The sequence below is a fragment of the Chroicocephalus ridibundus genome, chromosome 2 (assembly GCF_963924245.1).
Source record: "Chroicocephalus ridibundus chromosome 2, bChrRid1.1, whole genome shotgun sequence".
Taxonomy (NCBI): domain Eukaryota; kingdom Metazoa; phylum Chordata; class Aves; order Charadriiformes; family Laridae; genus Chroicocephalus; species Chroicocephalus ridibundus.
In genome coordinates, this window is record NC_086285.1 from 116334525 (window position 1) to 116353445 (window position 18921).

The 18921-nt window shown below is 40.1% G+C and overlaps 1 protein-coding gene across 7 annotated transcripts in view; it reads left to right on the forward strand.

Annotated features, from left to right (window-relative positions):
- METTL4 (methyltransferase 4, N6-adenosine) overlaps positions 1 to 12717 on the forward strand; it is a 28485-nt gene extending 15768 nt beyond the window's left edge. For 4 of the 7 annotated variants that reach the window (XM_063326656.1, XM_063326659.1, XM_063326657.1 and 1 more), the window contains one exon: positions 833 to 3403. In XM_063326656.1, coding sequence (XP_063182726.1) covers positions 833 to 978 — 146 coding nt within the window. In that variant the 3' untranslated portion in view covers positions 979 to 3403. The other 3 variants (XR_010069997.1, XR_010069996.1, XR_010069995.1) reach the window with 3 other exon arrangements.
- Positions 12718 to 18921: the final 6204 nt, after the last annotated feature.

The following is an 18921-nucleotide window of genomic DNA, read 5'->3' on the forward strand; positions in this document are numbered from 1 at the left end:
ATCTAACCACAAACTAAATGGCTCTCTATGACAAGTAGCATGTTTAGCAATAAACTGTTTGCAATAATACTTTATAGGTGAAATGCAAGATCTTTTTCTATCACTTCTAGAATACCAGTCACAATCAGTGACACGATGTTAATGACAGGCATCTATTTATTTGGATTTGAGCAGTAAAAACGCCCCACTGTGGAAGAAATTTGAGATTTATGTTACTGAATGAAAGACGACAGTGTATAAATATTTCTTCAGTTGCCAAGCTTGTTTTGGGGGGAAAAAGAAGTACCTGCATTTTTATAGCCCTTTTAGTGCTATGTTATTTAACTGGTGTTTCTTATTTTACCTTTTAACGGTTGTCATTAAAAAATGCTTTTGTGTCCCCTTTAAGATGTGGAGGAAAATAATGTGGTATTAATTAAGGAAAGGTTTCATTTATTTTTAGAAATGTTACCCCTGTGTTATAGGAACTAAGTGAGTCTTTAGGAGGTGTTTGGTTGATATTAGTGAAAAATTCAGAACTCATTTATGTAGAGGCTGAAATAAATCCTCATTCCCTTTCTCTAAATGAAAACCAATAAATCAAGGCTATTGAAGGCCTTGACAATATTGTTCCGAATCTCAAGGGCACTTATTTTAAATGACTTTCTCACTATAAATAGTCCAGGTGTTTGATGAAACCCTCGAAATTAATTTGCTGTCTCTCCCTTTTTTAATGAAACGTTCTGTTTTTCATCCACTAGCAGCACAGGGGAGATTTTATTTGTTTACTGTTGTTACTTGTACCTCTGTCACCGTTGTTACCTTTTCTTTTTGTTTTTTCTCTCCTGCACAGCGGTTCTGGCAGAGTTTATCAAGCCAGATGTGGAATGCTTGGAGTTGTTTGCTCGCAACCTGCAGCCTGGCTGGACCAGCTGGGGAAACGAGGTTTTGAAGTTTCAGCACATTGATTACTTCACTCTTCTGCAGAATGAAAACTGAGTTGGGTCTTGTAGCTTAATTCTGAAATGCCGCGCCTTCCCAGCAGGCTCTCGAACTTGCCTTTATTACTGATGGGACACTCAGAAGATAACAGAAACAAACCCAATTTGGTTGAAGTGGCAGGACATCCGTTTAATGGTATCTCCATTTGTACAAGCTCGTCCTTTGTTTTGATGATCTTGAGATACGTTAGAGTGTAAGTCCATCCTTGTCTTCTTCAAACCTCAAGAAAAGAAAGATATTTTAAAGTATTCTCACTGCGGCTGTCGAATCTGAGCATCATAAGTGTTACAGTGTTACACTTGTGATGTATTATTTTTAAAGAATGTTAATGTGTTATTTTTAAAGAGTGGCAATGGAAGTAGGCAGTTCAGAATTACATATGTTTTCTTAAAGATGATCGTTTTTCGCAAAACAGTGGGTTTTGAACTAAAATAATTATGGAGGTAGTGTATCTTCCTACATGTTTGTATCTGTCTACCTCAGGAAACAAAAGGAGCAGTGCTGGTGCTTGTGTTAATTGGCAAGTGAATTGTTGACTGACCGCATTCTATGTAAAATTACATTTTGAATCAGTCAGCAATTCTGTCTTTCTCTTTATGGTGTTCATTCTTTGAATACATTGTAAAGATCAGTCTCAACATCTTATAAATTCTGCATATGCAGCTGTTAGATTTAACTGAAATTTTAACAGAATATAGGTATTTTAAAAAAATCTCTTTTCTTATGTTCTTGGAACATTAAAAAAGCCATGCCGGTGAGCTGTATTTTTCAGCTAGCATAAAAATGACCTTTCTTTTTTTTTTTTTTTTTTAAGAATGGTACACTTTGTCCTTTGCTGCCCTTAAATTTGCTTTGAAAAATTAAAAAAGGAGACTTAATGAAGCCTCTGCCACTTACTCATTTGCAGCAGTAGAGAGAGAGCTGCTGGACAAGCTGATTTTCATGATGGCAAGCTCCTGAGTTCTGACTGTTTATAATGGGGAGCAAAATGCATTACATACATACCTTCTCTACATTAATTTCCCTTTTGGGAGTCTGATGAGGTGTGAAGGTGTTTAAATTAAACTTTAAGTGTTAGCAGGTTATTTTTTAATCCCTTGTAATAAAATTAAAATAAAATTTTGTCAGTGTCTAATTTCCAGACCAAATTTCTTTATTACCGTTCAATTTCATGTTTTGCCTATTGGAGCAGTAGAGTATACAAAACAAGGAAGATGCATTTTCCCTCCCCCGTTAAACATACTCAAAATAACTGAATAATGTAACAGTGAAAGTAGTTACCAGGCAAAACGCTTTTTGCTGCATGATTTTATGTAGCCTACATCTTAAACTGTCAGTATGTAAGCAACCTTACCTACAACTACAAGGGCTAAGAAGGTTCTTTATTTGCTTTCAGTATTACAAGACATTCCCTACCTGCAGCTTCTGAGTACCCAGGCACAATTCCCCTCCCAAGATGGTCTCATCCAGTACTAAATGAGTGTATGAGACTTTAAGTATGGAATAAATCATAGCTGCTGTACGTATCTTGTTTTTCCCTTTGTACTCTGTAAAACAGCACAAGAAATGATGATATTGTCTGTTCCCCATCCGCTGCTGTGAATGGCTCTAGATTATCCTTTAATTGCAAATAAAGGAAAGGGATGAACAATCTTGGAGAGCGGGAAGCCACCTTTCCCCTCCTCTGAGCTAAGCAGCAGAACCCTTCTTCAAGCTGTTTAAGAATTTATGGTCTATTTAATCTGTCTTTTCTATGGAGTCCCTTTGCAAGTCGCAGCCTTCTGGCCCTTCCTCTGTCTTCTGAGCTGCCACGCTCAGAAGCTGAGCAGCGAATTCCAGCAGCTGGGAATCCAGCCTCCTGAGCATGGTTTGTATGGAGATGTGCAGGGAGGCTGTAAGCTCCTCAGGCTGGAAATCAAAAGTTGAAGATTGGAGTCTAAATAATACCTGATCTGTCATAAATACTTACAAAACTGGGCCTTGTACAGCTGTTTGCTCTGCCACTTTTCCAGCCCTCTGGCTATGAAGAAAACCTTGTGAATATGGCAAAAGTGGTGTTCTCCATCTGCAGCCAACCTGAAACCACTGGGTTTTCTCAGGAGGAGGTTTAATGTATCTCAGTTTGTTGCTATCTCAGAGATCTCAGGGTGGTATTAGCAGTTGATAGTTTCAGGGTCATCTTTTAAACATAATTATTCACCTGTTATGCTTAATTCATAATTTAAATAGCCTCTTACACTTTGCTAGCTGTCCCCAACCAGCCCTCAGATCTTTCGGTGTCAGTCAGATGATGCCTCTGAGGCAGAATTCAAAGCGTACTGAAAAATCAGTGACGAGTGAAGCCAGCTAATATAAAAGGACAATTTAAGATCCAATTTCATTTTATGAAAGAATAATATTATCTGTACCACTTGCTCTTTTGTGGTGGACAGATGCCCTCTCTTGTGTCAAGCCCTGTATAAAGAAGGAACCGTGCTCTGAAGAGTTTACAAACTTGGTGAGAAATGACAGAACAAGGGAGAAGATAAGGATGGAGGAATACAGGATAGTAATGAGATGTTGAGGTGAATGTGGTAAGTAGCAGCCTAGGTATTATGGCACATCTTCAGTGTTTCTAAGAAACAATAGTTTTTTTCCTCCAATTTTAGAAGAGATTTTCTGCTTTTCTATTTTGGTATGTTAAAATTCACACATTCCAAGGACAAATAGGTGAAGTGTGTATTTTACTCACAACGTTGACAAAAGAGAAGTTTTTTTCAGTTCTAAATTCTTTTTCTGGCAGTTCGGTGAAGTGAGAACTGTGCTCAGGAATTTTCAGAAGGTACTTTATTTGGTACACCTGCTGTTGTTTTAGCAGGACAATGATAAAAAAGTGCTTTGGCTAGGTGTTCTGCACTACTTAAGGCCCCTTAAAAGTATGTCTTGTTGCAAAAAAGAAACACTCGGTTCATAAAGCAATAAGAAGTAATTTTAAGCTATTCCTATATGTAGAGTACATCAAGTGTCATAATCAAACTTAGTTTTATGAAGCTTCAGGTTTGACTATGATTTTGAAATGTCAAATTAGCATATGACCTTTACTTGTATTTTTAAACTTTTATAAAGTAAAAAGAATTACACCAGTAAGATATGTTTTTGGAATAGCGATTGCTAGGCGTGAACTCCTGTGGAGACAGGAAAGTTTCTTTTGCAAGATTAAGCGTTATTTAGAAAGTGAAGTGAGCAGCTCTTACCTCTTCATAGGATTCAGCTCAGGTAGGTATCAGCAGCAGTGGAGTTGCCTTTGAAAATCGATTCCTAAACTATATAGACAGCAATAAAATAACAGGAGCAGAATGCTACTATGCCCTGAGAATTGTGTTCATTAACCTCAGTGTACCATTTAAGACTTACCTGCTGCTTATTTTGGGTTGAACACAACAGTAAGGGAATGGAAGATGGCTAGAGAATAGCCAAGGGATGAGGTTTGTTCAAGTTGCTGAAAGAAGTCTCGTGGTGTCCCAGCTGGCAGGGATTTTCCCAATGGGCTGACAGTCTAGTGGAGCTTGCCTGACTTAATGACTTTTGCCACAGAAACACGTTTTTGTTGTCATGGCTAGTAGGGTCCTTGTGCAGCAGCACATCCTGTGCCCTTCCGTCCTCACCTGGGTGGGGATTGCTTTTTGTGGAGAACACGGCCACGGAAAGGAGCTGCTGTTTCACAGAGCCAATGTCTAAACTGCAAGACCTAAAAAATGCTTCTCTGGCCTAGCTCTGTGCCCTGGATACAACCTGATTCCATAAGAAGCATTCCCAGGATCAGGAGGAGCCCCACTGTACTTTGGTCCGGGCTGGTATTGGTAGAAGAGGTACGTGCTGTTGCTGTGACCTAGCATGACTCAAGGGCTCTGCTGTTACAGGAAACAAGATCAGATAAACTCTTCCTTGAAATGACTAGGTATTTTTCACTAGTGGTGGTAATTGAATGCTGATGTTATTTCAGGAGTAGTGGGAAGTTAGAAAAAAAACAACCAGGAAGAGAAAGTAGTAGGAGTAGATAAGCTGCCACCCATGCAAAAAAGGCATGGCCTTCGTCTTGTTAGTAACATGTCTTGCTTAGGGACACGTCTTGCCTAGGGACAACATCTGCTTTGTTGTATTGACAAAGCTTGAGCCTGCAGTTGCTAAACAATTAAAAACCACCATGTTGGGAGGCATGAGTGGAGATTTTCATTGTCAGAAGCAACTTGCATGGACCAGCCTAACTAGACACCTTTGGGAGAGGACGCTCCTGCAAGACAGCCTTCCTAAACTGGGTCTTCCAAGTTGTTCCCAAGGACAGAAGGGAGCTTCATGCACAACGGTATAATGGAAATCTCACCCAGAAAGCTGTTTCTATGGCTCAACCACAAGTGCTCTTTGCTGCTGGAGAAGGCATCTTGGGTACTCCAAACTAAATGGTGATAGCCTGAGAAGAGTGGCCTGGTGGTCAGATGTGAGAGGGCATGGCAGCAGAGGCATCTGAAGTGCCACGTTGCCACACTCTTGGAGCTGAGGATTTGAAATTGTGGCAAGAGCGGAACTGCCTGCTGTCACAAGGACTTAAAATGTGCAAGCCATGTGAGAGAAAGCTGTGATTTCTCCATTAATCCTTGTGTTTCCTAATATGTAGGAACAAGGACGGAAAAGAATCAGCAGTAAATAAGATAAACACAACAAAGGTACCATAGCAGGATTGTTCTCTATGACTGCAATTTTATTTATCGGTTTTCTGGTGCTACCTGTTTGATAGCAAAAGAACAAAATGAGGCCTCATTTGATGACTGTAATGGAAATGATAGCCCTGCCTCTGAATATAGGTGACTTTTTTCAGATCACCTAGGGAGATAGTATTCAATGTGAATGCACTACTAATAAAATGCTATGAAGGCAAATATTTGAGTGAGATATTTTCCTCCTGACATTCAATATGCATTGGCATGTCTTCTTTTTTCCACTGTCAGTAGGTAAATTGACTTAAAATAAAATAGCCATGCTTATTGCTACTTGGAATATTGGGCACCCTCATTCATTTTTCCTTTTATTTTGTAAAAACCAAACAGTATTTTCTGCTGAGGGGGAAGGGAGAGGGAGGTCAGACGTTCTCGTTTTGTCTGTGACATTACCTCTATTTGCCCCAAATTAAACCTTGTGGAGCTGACAGTCCCATAAGCACTCGGAACCAGTGGGATATTCCTCACCCTGACCTGTCTTAGACCTCCTCTTTTTCCCGTTCACTTTTCTTCCTTAAACAGCGTTTCTTTCACAGTTAATGTGTAAGAAAATGAGGGACCATAAAGAGGACGTGACAGACAACGTGGTAAGCAATGCCCAAAATGCAGTGGAATAATGAGAATTGTACGCTTTCATAGTCTAGTCCACAGCTAGTCCCACAGCACTGCTCATGGCTTTCTAAGCCACTGTTGTGGACTAGCTTATACAGACTTTTGAGAATTTATAATCTGTAAAGATCCATCTCAGCCTTTTTGGAAATGGTAGCATGTTTCAACATGGAAGACACCGTTAGCACAGTGGACATTGCACACTGCTGGTTACAGGTCAATTGCAGAAAGTACAAAAATCTGAATTTGATTTCTGACCTTTTTTTCCTTATCATATTTTCTGTTTTAAAAAAAATATTTTGCTCAAAGAAAGATCCAGGTAAGAAATTGCGTTATCCATGCAAATTGCAAGATGAAGGTCAAAAAGAGAAAAATGTCATAGTTTTCTCCTCCGCCTAAAGGAGGCAGAAATTAGATAGAAATTGAAAGAATTGCTAATAATGTAATAGGCTAAAAATACCATCAATGCGGTCATGATTTTACAGGATCATTAACTGAAGTTTGTAGCTAAATTTTACCATTTTATTTAATAGTATTGTCTCGTAACAGTTATACGCTATTAGTTCAGGAGACAGCTTATTGAAAATATTTTTATGACACTGTTACTGCCCTCAAACTGTTCAATGTGTGGTTTTAACTATGTGACCTTTGTATCTTCCATTACTCTGTGCACTCCGAAAGTTAGGCTGAGTTCAGAGAGGAAGTATGTGTCCTTTTCTGAGGTTCATGGTTCATCTATTGCTTCATATAACTTCAAAGAGACAGTTCTGACATAAAAATTACGTTTTCCCACATCAAAGTGACCCAGTCAAAACTTCCATCTAAAATTTTATCAGGCCTAGAGCCTAACTCATTAAAAAAAACCAAGAGGGTTTAGATTACAAAGAGCTATTTCTGACCAACTAACGGGCAGGCAAAGTTACAAGGATTTCAAAATTTCTAACAAGGTCAAGGAAGCGCAGAACATAACAGGAATCTAAACATTTTTACAATTTTCTCTGCATGATGCAACTTACATATATATATTATTATTTTGGTCCTGTGATCTTCAAGGTTAATTGTGATAACCCTCAAAGTAAAAAATGCCACAGGAATCAACAATGTTAATGTTCCTCCTAACATTATAGGAGGAAACTTTCTGGTTTTATAGCGCTGAAAAGCCTCATTTACAGAGACTGGGAACTGTCTTACACAACAATTTCATTTTGTTGATATAATCATGGCTTTGTATAACCATTTACATAATGACATTATAGGTCTGTAAGAGAAACAGGATTATATTATTCCATAACTAAGTTACTGAGGTTTTGGTATTATACTGAGACTCTGCTTTTACATATGATTTTCATGAGAATGCTATTAAAAGGAAATGACTTGCCCATTATCACACTGCTCTTTTTGAGGTCTTAAGTAGACCTCCAAAGCCTAGGCGTTTTGCTGTCTGCTGGTGGTAGTTGGCAATTTCACTCCAAATCACTATGGGGAACAAACTTCATTTAAAAGGCGTAGCTTGTCGATTCTTGTCCCCTGCATACACGTATAAGAAGGTGAAGCCCAATAAAATTTAATACCTGGCTTTGTCCCATGTGTTTCTTTACGGGAGGATTTAATTATTGCACAAAGCGGTGTGTGCAAAAGATTTCCCACACATTCGGAGAGGAATGATGGGCAGTGAATAGTGACCGGACAGTGGGATTGGTCCTCTCCATGGGAGATGCGCTTCCTTGCAGTTGATCCCTCTGTAGTGGCCAGCACTCTGCTTGGAAAGGTTGCATCAATAATAGGGGATTCTCTTAAAATGAAGGCGTTGCCTCTGAGTTTTTAATTCTCAGTTATAAATCTCTACTGGAAATCTAAATAACTCTCTGATTTTTCCAGATCTCATCATTATGCAAAGCCTCTTTGCATGACAGTAGTAGCAAAAGGAAGTGAAAATAAATCCAAATGCACTGGTAGAGTTAAGACTCCCTTTGCATCCTGGAGTTGTGAGATGATATGTGTTGTCTTCATCATTTTTTACTGTCTAGCTATTTATGAAATGCTTACCCAGTGAATATGTAATATTCTTCATTTAAAATCTTGGTAGTAGATATTCAGTCTGAGACCAGCTGTGACACTTAAGTATTTCCTGCTTTGATGAACCAGATGATGAAATAATGTAATTAGTCTCCTCATGAGGAGCAGTCAGAAGTATGATAGCTTTCCTATTTAAGAATCAATAAAATGGCAAGATGGTAAAATCTGTCAGGGCATCTGTAACATGAATGTTTCATTATGAAAAAATGGCAGTTTCATACAGATCTGATTAGAGAGGATTACTTACCTTTCTTTGCAATAGCCAGGGATTAGCAAACAGTCCTTACCGTTTCGCATACTCTATGTATTTGTGTGTTTGTGAGAGAAGGGAGTATGTGAGTAAGATTTACACACACAAGTATTTAGTTTTCTTTCTCCCAGTGGGTGCTATAGGTGATTTCATTTTTGCAGGACCTTTATTCTTTCTCACTTTTCTGCATAGCTCTTCTTGGAGGTAAATGCAATGGTCCTCAGATGGTATGAAGTTGGGAAGTTTCACTGAAGTTGATGAAATTGTGCCAGTTTACACCAGTAAAGCCATAGTCCTTTGACTGGCATTTCCTTGTGTCCACTTTCCCCATGACTGATGATCCCTTCTGTGAATTTCTCAGCTTATTCAGACTGTAGAAAACAACAGACAGCTCTCTATAAGGCAGGCGTAGTATTTTCTAAACCATCTGTGACTATTTTTTGACTCATGTTTTTCCATGTGACCCCAGCCTTTTTACTCGCTGCATCAGAAGTAGCTCCTTCCATGTCTTGCAGGGAAATCAAACCAAATCATAATTACAGGCTGCATGTGTTTATACTTAATCCTTTGCCTTGAAGGAACTGAGCTAATGCTCGCAGTTAAGGGTATTTGCAGTTCACTGTTTTATGAACTTGGCAGCCTTGCGTTATAATCTACATTTGTATCCCACCTTCTCTAGAAATGAACTAGAGCTGCTCTTGCTGTCTAACGTTTTTAACATCTTTTATATCTTTTATTGACCCTTAGAAACATCACAGACCCCAGTTTTAGAAATACTGAGCTAAGTATCTTGCAATTCTCGCTTCTAGGTCACAGGGTGCGTTGGAGCTATACTCTCTCTTTTATGTTAACACTTTCACCTGTAGACGTTGCCTTTTATCTGCTTGTCCTAGTACAGCTTCCTCATGTTGAGATATAAATCTGTTTAGATTGAAAAAGACCAAATATTTCAGGAGGCTTTCTAAAAGCAGACAAAGCATTTATCTACTTTGGTTACAAATATTCCAGCTCTACCTAACAGAGCTCCGTGTCTGGGGAGAGCTTAATATCATATACAGTTCTCCCACTGGATGGGGATCTTCAATATATCATCTGTGAGCAGTAAGTTTCTTCTTTGACATTTACAGTTGCTGTTGCCATTTCTTACCTTCTAGCGTTTCCAGGCAGTGAGTCTTCCAGGAGGGCCTGAGCTGTCTCGGGCTGAGGCTCACTTGTCTCCTCTGGGAAGCTGTTTTGCAGTTTCAAATGCCTCAGCTATTCATAAAAAGGCAATGCGACTTTGCTAGCCCTGAAGAGTACATCTGTCTCACTGACTCACCACAGAGATGCTGAAAACAAATATACTTGCCAGTCCTGATGGTGGGCCTTAGTTGGTTGGCTATTTCATGCAGCTGCAAGGACAAAAGGAAGCCTTCTCAGATATGGTTTCGGACAGATGGGTCAGGATGGCAGGGGCACGCAGCCAGGACAGCAGCTCAACGGCAGCAAGAGCTGGACTTCTACATCATCTGGTTCATTAGACGAAGAAGCACTCAACTGCCACGGGTGTCAAACTGAATCTCTAGCACCTAGGCGAAGAAAGAGAATTTTTGCGTACGACCAACAGGGAGTGTAGGAAGAGATGACTGGTTGCATGCAATGAGGGAGCTTTTATGAGGACCTCCGAGAGAGTAAGAAATCTACTCAAAGTCTGAATTCCAAAATAGAGTCAGCATAAAGGGTAGGATTCCCAGCGAAAAGTGATAATGCATGCCAAGCTTGTGTTAAAAAAAGAAGTCTCCACTACTAACCTTTAAAATATTTAATGAACTTTTCACTCATTTCTTGAAAATTTTACCTGTGATAAAGATTCCATTTAGCTTGTGTGGTCTGAGCTCATTCCTGAGTTATTTTCTCCTCCCAGTTTATGTTGGCAGTGTGCTCAGCCCTGCGTGATGCAAAATGCTTAGCCACGTATAATGGAAAAGATCAGAAAGGCAACTCCGGCCTTCAGCTGTTGTTTTTAAAGAACCACCTTTCACATGCTCATTACCGAGTAAGAGGCTCAGAGTCACATACGCTAAGTCACTTTTCTGGTTTACTTACTCCGTCGTTGGGAGCATGATTGTAGGTGAAGAATGAAAATGGAGGCTCCAGAACAAGATGAGAAAAAGCAGAAGTGGTGGCTTCAGAACACTGCAATGAAGGATAATGTCTAAAATAATGTAATTTAAAGGGACAGCGTTCTATTAGACAATGTTGTTGTACGTTGTGGCGGTCGCAGCAATTGGTCTCATGTCATGCTAGACCTAGATTTGTTTGAGATTTATGTATACTTTCATGTGATTTTGAATGTCACAAAACATGGTCATCTGACTCTTGAAAATCCAGCTGAGACAAGAGTATTGTATTTCTTCACGACTAAACAATAAAAATGCTTAGCAGATTCAGTTGGTACTTCCTCAGCCAATTAATAGAACAGAATAATACTTATTTTCCTTAAGAACTTTATTTTGCTTACAGGTGATAGAGCCATCACTCATTGCCAGTCTAAGCTTACGCTTATACTTGCAGTGTGCATAGGTTTTTGAATGTGCTTAGTGTCCGGGAGAGGTTTTGTCTTGCCAGGCAATCAAGATGGGTGGACAGTCTATTATGGCTCAGTTCTAATCTGACTATTGCTTACAACAACCACGAAAAGATCACAGCAGAGAAAATGGTCTGCAGTTGCATGAAAGAAGTCGTACTGGTTACTGAATGAGCTGAAAGCAGATCCAGATGCCACTGCCGGTTCTCTTACTGTGTGCTTGAGACGAGTATCCATGGTCTCCTCTCTTACCTATCATGTTCTTCTAAAAACACTGTGTTGTGGCAAAGCTGTCTGTCAGCTGAAGAAAAGCAGCAAATACTGAAAACCACTGATGGTGGCACTAGAGGCCTATCCCTCTATTCTCCTCCCCAGAAAGCTAATAAAGAACATCAAAAATAGATGTTATCAGGCCATCAAGAATTAACAACATGCAGCAGATGGTAACACCTACCCTTTGCTACATATCTAATTTTAGCCCAGACTATTTACCAGCAAGTTGTGGCAAAGGTTAAGGAATCCAGCGCCGAGGAGTGGGAAGCGTGTAGAGGCAGGAGGGAGCAGAGGGGTTCTCTCTCACTTCTGGCCCTGGTTTAGGTTATCATTTAAATCAGAGGCTTTGCACACCATGGCTACTCTCAGTGAAATGGATGAAGGTGATTCTCTCAACCCCAAACTATCAACGGGTAGTTAGAAACTACAGCCGTCGAAATCTATGACATAGCCAAGAAACTGGAGCTGTATTTTATGGCTGAAATGGAACCATCTCGCTGAAGGTGTTATCAGGGGAAATGCAATTACGTTACACAGTGTATGTGTGGGGTGTGCATATGTGCTTGTGGATGTACACATGTATTTTCACTCGTCGCTTTTTGTGTTTACCTGGTATTTTCTCTCTGCTTTATTTGTTTTTCTTTCCTGAGACTAGCAGGATTTAGGACACTAAATGTGCATTGATGCACGTTGGATCTGCCACACCTGTGACGGATCATCTAGGCTCAGAGCAGGTCTTTACCGCAGGCTTAACTCAGGCTTCCACTCACATTTTAGTACAAATCTCTCTGTCAGCAGCACACTTAAACTTTTCACCTGGACTTATCTGAGCTCTGAGCAGATGCCTGCTGGCCCAGTGAGGGGCACAGGCTAAAGCCAAGGTGCTGCTGAAAGGCAATGGCTGAAAGTCCAATTCCGCAACGCAGCCGTGCTGTGCCCAGTCTGGCTCAGGGAATGGCTGCAAAGTGCTGGAAGACAATGAAAGATGTTGGGATTTCTCCCCCTGGGATGAAGGATGCCACCGGTGGGGTTGGCAGGCCTGGGACCAGGTGAATTTGAGACCAGGTGCTCTGTTTTTTCAAACAGAGGAGAAGGTGGTGTTTCTGCTGGAGTTGTCTGCCCCAGAGTCTGCAGCCCCTCAGTGACTGTCAATTGGGATTTAACACCCTCGCCTCTGTGTTCTCTCCCCACAGCTGTTCACCCAGACCAGACCATACCGAATTTGCTACAGACTTAGCTTGCAGGTGTGCACGCTCATGTCCTGCGCTGCAAGACCATCATCTTCATGCTAACTGAGAGACTGATTGGATTTTCTGTCCCAACGTGCACCCTTTTGTGGGCCTTTTCTTGCTTGATCCCTGCTAGGTCTTTTGGCCATAAGCTTAAATTTGACCACGAGACCATACTGGGAGGACGCAGGGAGGTGTGCAGATTAGAATAGAGTTGAAAACTTCTGAAGGAGCATGTAAGCAATGGGAGGATTTTCCCCAAACACAAAACCTTCCTTTGCTCCTCCTTTGAGAGGGTCATGTATAACTTTAATTCCTTTTTCTGTTTAATTGCCGTGTCGCAAACTATGTTTCTTAATGGGAAGTTCCATACACAAGATGTTTAAAACATTTCTCTGCTGTGGATGCTTTGTGTGAACAGCACTTCAGTGAAAAACAAACTGCTCCGAGTTGCCCTAGTGAATAAAAATGGCCTGAATCCCTGGTTGTGATATACCGACTAACTACTGTGAGTTTTCTGTATTTTGTGCCTGGTTTGAAGTGCCTGAAAGTTATTGGTTTTTATATTTATTATTTAACAGACTTCTCCTGGGAAGACAGCTCTGGCCTCTCTAGTTGGTTCAGCTACATTTCTCAAGAACAAAAAGCTCACGAACCTGTTCATTTTGAAAGTTACATTAATGGAAAAAGGACTGTTGATTTTTTTTGAGCTTCAGTTTTCACATTTACAGTCGGAAAGATCATTCATAAAGAATCATTTGAGAAGTTTTGCCTTTACCTTTACAGACCTGCTGCAAATTTCACAAGTACATGCATTAAATTTCTGTGCGTATTTCAGCATGAATATTTTTGAAGGGATGCAAATAGCCTTTTGTGAGTAGTCAAAATCTGAAATGCTTGTTGTATTACTTAGGTAAAGCACAATTTTTTATCCCTGAGTTAATCTAGTAGCACTGGTATGCAAGAAGCCCCAGTGATGCCAGTAATTCTTGTGTGAGTAAGTGCTAACCAACATGAGCGTTTAAGGAGGACAGACAATTCTTAAAGAAGCATAACGTTGTGTATCCCAGGATTTGGGAACTGGTGTTGTTTAGCCCGGAGAAAAGGAGGCTGAGAGGAGACCTTATCGCTCTCTACAACTACCTGAAAGAAGGTTGTAGCGAGCTGGGGGTCAATCCCTTCTCCCAAGTAACAAGCCATAGGACAAGAGCAAATGGCCTCAAGTTGGAGCAGGGGAGGTTTAAATTGGACGTTAGGTAAAATTTCTTCACTGAAAGGGTTGTCAAGCTTTGGAACAGGCTGCCCAGGGAAATGGTTGAGTCACCATCCCTGGAGGTGTTTAAAAGACTTATAGATGTAGTGCTGAGTGACATGGTTTAGTGGTGGACTTGGCAGTGTTAAGTTAATGGTTGGACTCGATGATCTTAAAGGTCTTTTCCAACAAAAACAATTCTATTATTCTATGGTTTCCTGGGCTTCAATATCTCTTCAGCTTGTATTTGCGTAGCATCAAGTAAAATCAGCTGCTGGGCAAATACTACTGCTACAGCTGGGCTTTTTTTCTCTTTTTTTTTCTTCTCTTTTATTTGTTTTGGTTTTTGTTACTTAGTTAATGCAAATAGTTGAGAAAACAAAGAAAAAATAACTTTAAGTTTCTTATTTCTATGTCCCTTTAATTAAGATCTCAAGAAGTTAATAACTTCTAATAAATTCTATAAAAAAGCAGAGAACATCTGGCGTTTGACTTCATAGCAGACATGGAAAACAAAAAGGAGCATTTTTGCCTTTATCCAGCTGACTGCACCATCCTTAGGCAATGAGCAATGAGCCAGGGTCTGATCTGCTTCCTCAGCTGCCTCAAACTGCAACAGGCCTTAAAAAAGAGACTTTCTAGCACTAATAGTGTTGAAATTAAACTTTCAGAGGATTCATTCAAGTTGAAAGTTTGAATACGTTGACGTACAAGAGGCAAATGCCCTTTCTCTAAAGGACTTTATTCTGCAGCATGCTCAGGAACTAGCAACAGCCTTGAGTTAATTGAATGCAGTACACGAGAGAAGTATAACATGGCATCCAGGCGCAATACAATGTATTCAAGTATTTGCCCATATGTAAGTAGTTAATTGACTGTGTTGCTATGAAGCACAATTCAAGGTTATTTTATTATCTTGAGCACAAAGCTGTACAACTACAAAATCATACAGGTTGCAAAATACATTTGAGGGCAAGGTAGGCGTAACTACGACGTTGCAAATGACAATGAATTTTTTTGCTTATTTCTGTCTTACTGTACCCTTCATAGCTCAGGGACAGCACCTGGTGCTCAGTGAAATCCTCATTCTATTTAGTTTTTCTGCTAGGAGGAATGACGGTAAAAGAAATGGTGTGTGGTTTCCAAGGGCGTGCATTCGTGCTAAAAATGGTTCACATTTAGAGTCCTGATTCTTGACCACTCTCAACCGTTCATGTATTATGATTTAAGCCTCTCAAAAATACAGAGATGTTAAAAAAAGCACACAAAACAATCCTACCCAGGGGATAGTTTCTTTGTCCTCTCTTTCTAAACCTTTTAAACACCTTTTGTCTGTGACCATGAAGTCTAGAAACTTATATAAAAGCTGAGATTCTCCTGGAAAACATTACTCTAAGGTCTGTGGAAGTGCTGAAATTTCAAGACTTTTAGTGAAATCGTGAGAGCTAGGTTCTCCTTTTTCTTCTACCCAAACATCCATCTGGGCTGTGTGAGGTTGATGTGAAGATGAATGCGAAAGCGACACTCAGTCTTAACATTTCCTTTTTAAGGTCCAAATACAGGACAGCGCAGAGGTCTTGCTGAGCTACAAGATTTTGCATTTTTGGAGTGGATTTCCAATTTTTTTTTTCTTTTGTTGGCCTTCAGTGCAGCAGTGGCCAACATTGCACTGGATGAGGAGCAACCTGGGGGGAGCTGGCAGAGGGCAGACAGGACCCCAGGGTGTGCGGATGAGTATCCAACCAGACGTACCAACCTGTGTCTGCTGGCCACGAGAGCCAGAAATACAGGCGAGTGGCTGCATCCAGTCCCTCCCACCCAGTGTCGAGCAAAGCCCATCTGCTCAGAGATGCTCCTGTGACACTGCAGGCAGCACTCGTGGGGTGCAACGGTGAGGAGGGGGTGAAAGGGCCAGAGGGAAGGTTTTTGTATTCTCAGGAAAAAGCTAAACCTCATTAAAAGCGTACCTTTACCCCTTTCTAATATGCAAGCACACTACCCTTGGAAAAGTACAATTTGTGTGTGGGGAGCTGGGGGAAACGGCGTAATGTAAAATTTAGAACTGTAGCTGTAACTTAAAATGATGAGGTGGCTACAAATGCTGTTATACAGTATTTGGCATCTTAATTCCTTCTGTTTAACTGAGACAAAAATGTTTGTGAAACATCTCAAAAAGCTGTTATTTTTAACAAGTGACAGGCTGATCCTAGAACATAATGGCCAGGAGCTTTTAGGCAAATGAAATAGCATGATGTTCTTAGGATGAGTGTTCGATAGGAAAAACTTCCCCGGAATGAGTACTTGAGGGCTAAAAATGGGGTTTCGTTGGGGAAGTAAAATTATTATAAATTATGAGTAGCTTTCGGAAAGCAATTTCCATGTGGAAGTGTTACCTTATTTATCTTATTTATGCATTAGATGTAGTGTCTGTATCTAAGAGAATGAAAGCACACGCTCTACATCTTCGGTTACAGTGTCTGTATCAGCTAATCTCCCTGAGAGTGCCAATGTCATGGTTTCCTCTAATACATTAAGAAAGAAAACAGATTGCATATTACTGTATACTTTCCTGGATTTTTTCTTGGGATTTGATAAAAAGTTCTAAGAGTTATCACATTATTGTTGAGACCCTAAAGCACTGCACAGAAGCTAAGAAATGCATCATACCTAATAAGAGAGGAAATTGAGGAGTTGAAACAGAATGATAAAGGAAGAAAAACATTGATGCCTGATTGATGCTGGAAAATGACCGTTGTGTTCTGTTACAGAAATTAAAATAACTTCAGCAAGGATTTATTATTGAAGAAAAGTAGACGTGGGACCCAGAAAAACAGCAAAACCACGACCCTGCAAACAAAAAGCCTTTGGCAGAGAGAAGACACAGATCAAGACACAAACTGAGTTTTTAAAGTATTTCTAATTAAAATGTTTCATTTAATATAAGCAATAATACAAAAGAAGTATATTTGAAATTCAAAGCAGGTTTATTACCTATAGCAGAGCTTCTAGATGCTAGTTAGGGAGTTATGATTTATAATATCCAAAATTAACCCACGTATAAAGATGTCTATCTGTTAATAATTTTGCTAATGCATCTGCCATTTTGATACCTAAGCATCATTTGCTCTTTTTATCTGGGTTAAAAAACCAACAACCAAGAACCTATGGAGAGTTCACATTTTTTAAGGGTGTTCTAGCCCAAACTATTTTAACACAGCCGCCTGCAGTAATTGCCCAGCTTGGCTATTCATTAACCACTTGTTGAATTTTGTTTCCATGGCAACTTCCTATATTATAATATCTTATAAACTCAGTAGAATTCAGCCATCAAGTTAAAACACCTAAATGTTTCTCTGAGTTGCATCTCTTGTTTCCTTGGCAACTTCCTCGCAAGTCACCCTAGGATATTTCAAGGCACCCAAGACAAATTCCATCGCATTGATCTTTTTAATGAATTTACACTGACCTGCAGTATACACATTGTACCAAACTTAAAATATTAGATGACAGAATCTTTATTGATTTCATTCAAATGCTGCTTCTCAGCCGAAATCCAATTACTTTGCCCCAGTGCGTACATTTTCCCCATTAAGGCTGCAAAAACAATGCTGTAAGGCGCTATCTATACGTATGCAGACCAATCTGAAGATTAAAAACAACTTTGCATACTAAATGCAATATTTCTGACAGAAACAAGGACATGTTTTTTGCTGCTCCAGAGCAATGTATGGTTATTAGGATAAATTCTAATGAGAAAAGCTGAATGCGGAAGACACCACAAGAAACATAGACACTTGCATTCTTTCTGATACATTGCAAATACAGTAGTTAAAAGCATTAACACAGGAAAAACACCCCAGATGCTAAGCCCCCTCCTGCCCCTGCCCTTCCCCCCCCAAAAAAAAAAACCCAACCCCCCCAAAACAGGAAAAGATGTAATACTGATTTCATGCTGGTCACAAAATATGGCAAAAGTTGGTGACTGATTAGGTCTGCCCTAATTCTGCACGTGCTCTAAATTGTGCTGTCTTGGCGCAGTGTAAGATGCTGAAACAAACCAGCTGTATCTTGTGTCTTGGTTGCCGTCTCTTCCTCCAAGCTCCCTTAAATAAATAGTGGCCGGTTCTGAGACAGTATTTAGTCTCTACGTGGGTAAAGACCATTTTCTTCTCCCACTTTTCTCCTTCTGCGCAGACTGGCTGCACGTCGTAAAGAAGAGGTGGGAACTGAATCAATGGTATTTGAGTGGAAAAGGAGAAAGCAGATCAGACCCTGAAAATTAATCTCTTCCGGAGATAAGAAAGGATGAAAAATCCAAGATCCACGCGCTTGAGTCTCAATACCCACTGCTTTATGTGATCCTGCCATATTCAGTTTTCCCAGTACAAATCTATATCCTGTTATTTCCAAGACCAGCCTACCCTCTTACATTGGCATCTGTACTTTGCTGACCTCAGGCCTGGTTAACATCTTCCCGTTTTTCTCAAGGCTTCCTTTTGTCTCGTTTGTTGAGTATGCTTCACTCTAAAATAAAAATAAAACCAAACCCAGACAACACAATGAGCGCAGAGGCTGATTTAGCTTTTGTGTAGCTGAGTATGGGAATATATTTACAAAATCATTAAAGTTAGCACCCGCAGTGTCCTTTGCTGACATCTTTTTCAGATCTCTCCTGCAAGGGTAATTTGCTGCTTTCAGAGATGTTCTGGAAGGTTTTGTGTTTTGGCTTTGTAAATCATTTGAATGTCTCCGCTTTGCTGTTTTTCAGAGGAAGAGAGATCTGAAGTCAAGAGAGCACTTGCTTGCTGCTTTGCCAGCCTTTAGCAGCATCTGCTTTTGGAGCCAGCAGAAAATTTATGTTCGTGCTTATATCCACAGAGGCTCAAGGTTTAGGAACAGGTGTTGACTCTGGTAGGATGTTTCATTCTCCTCCT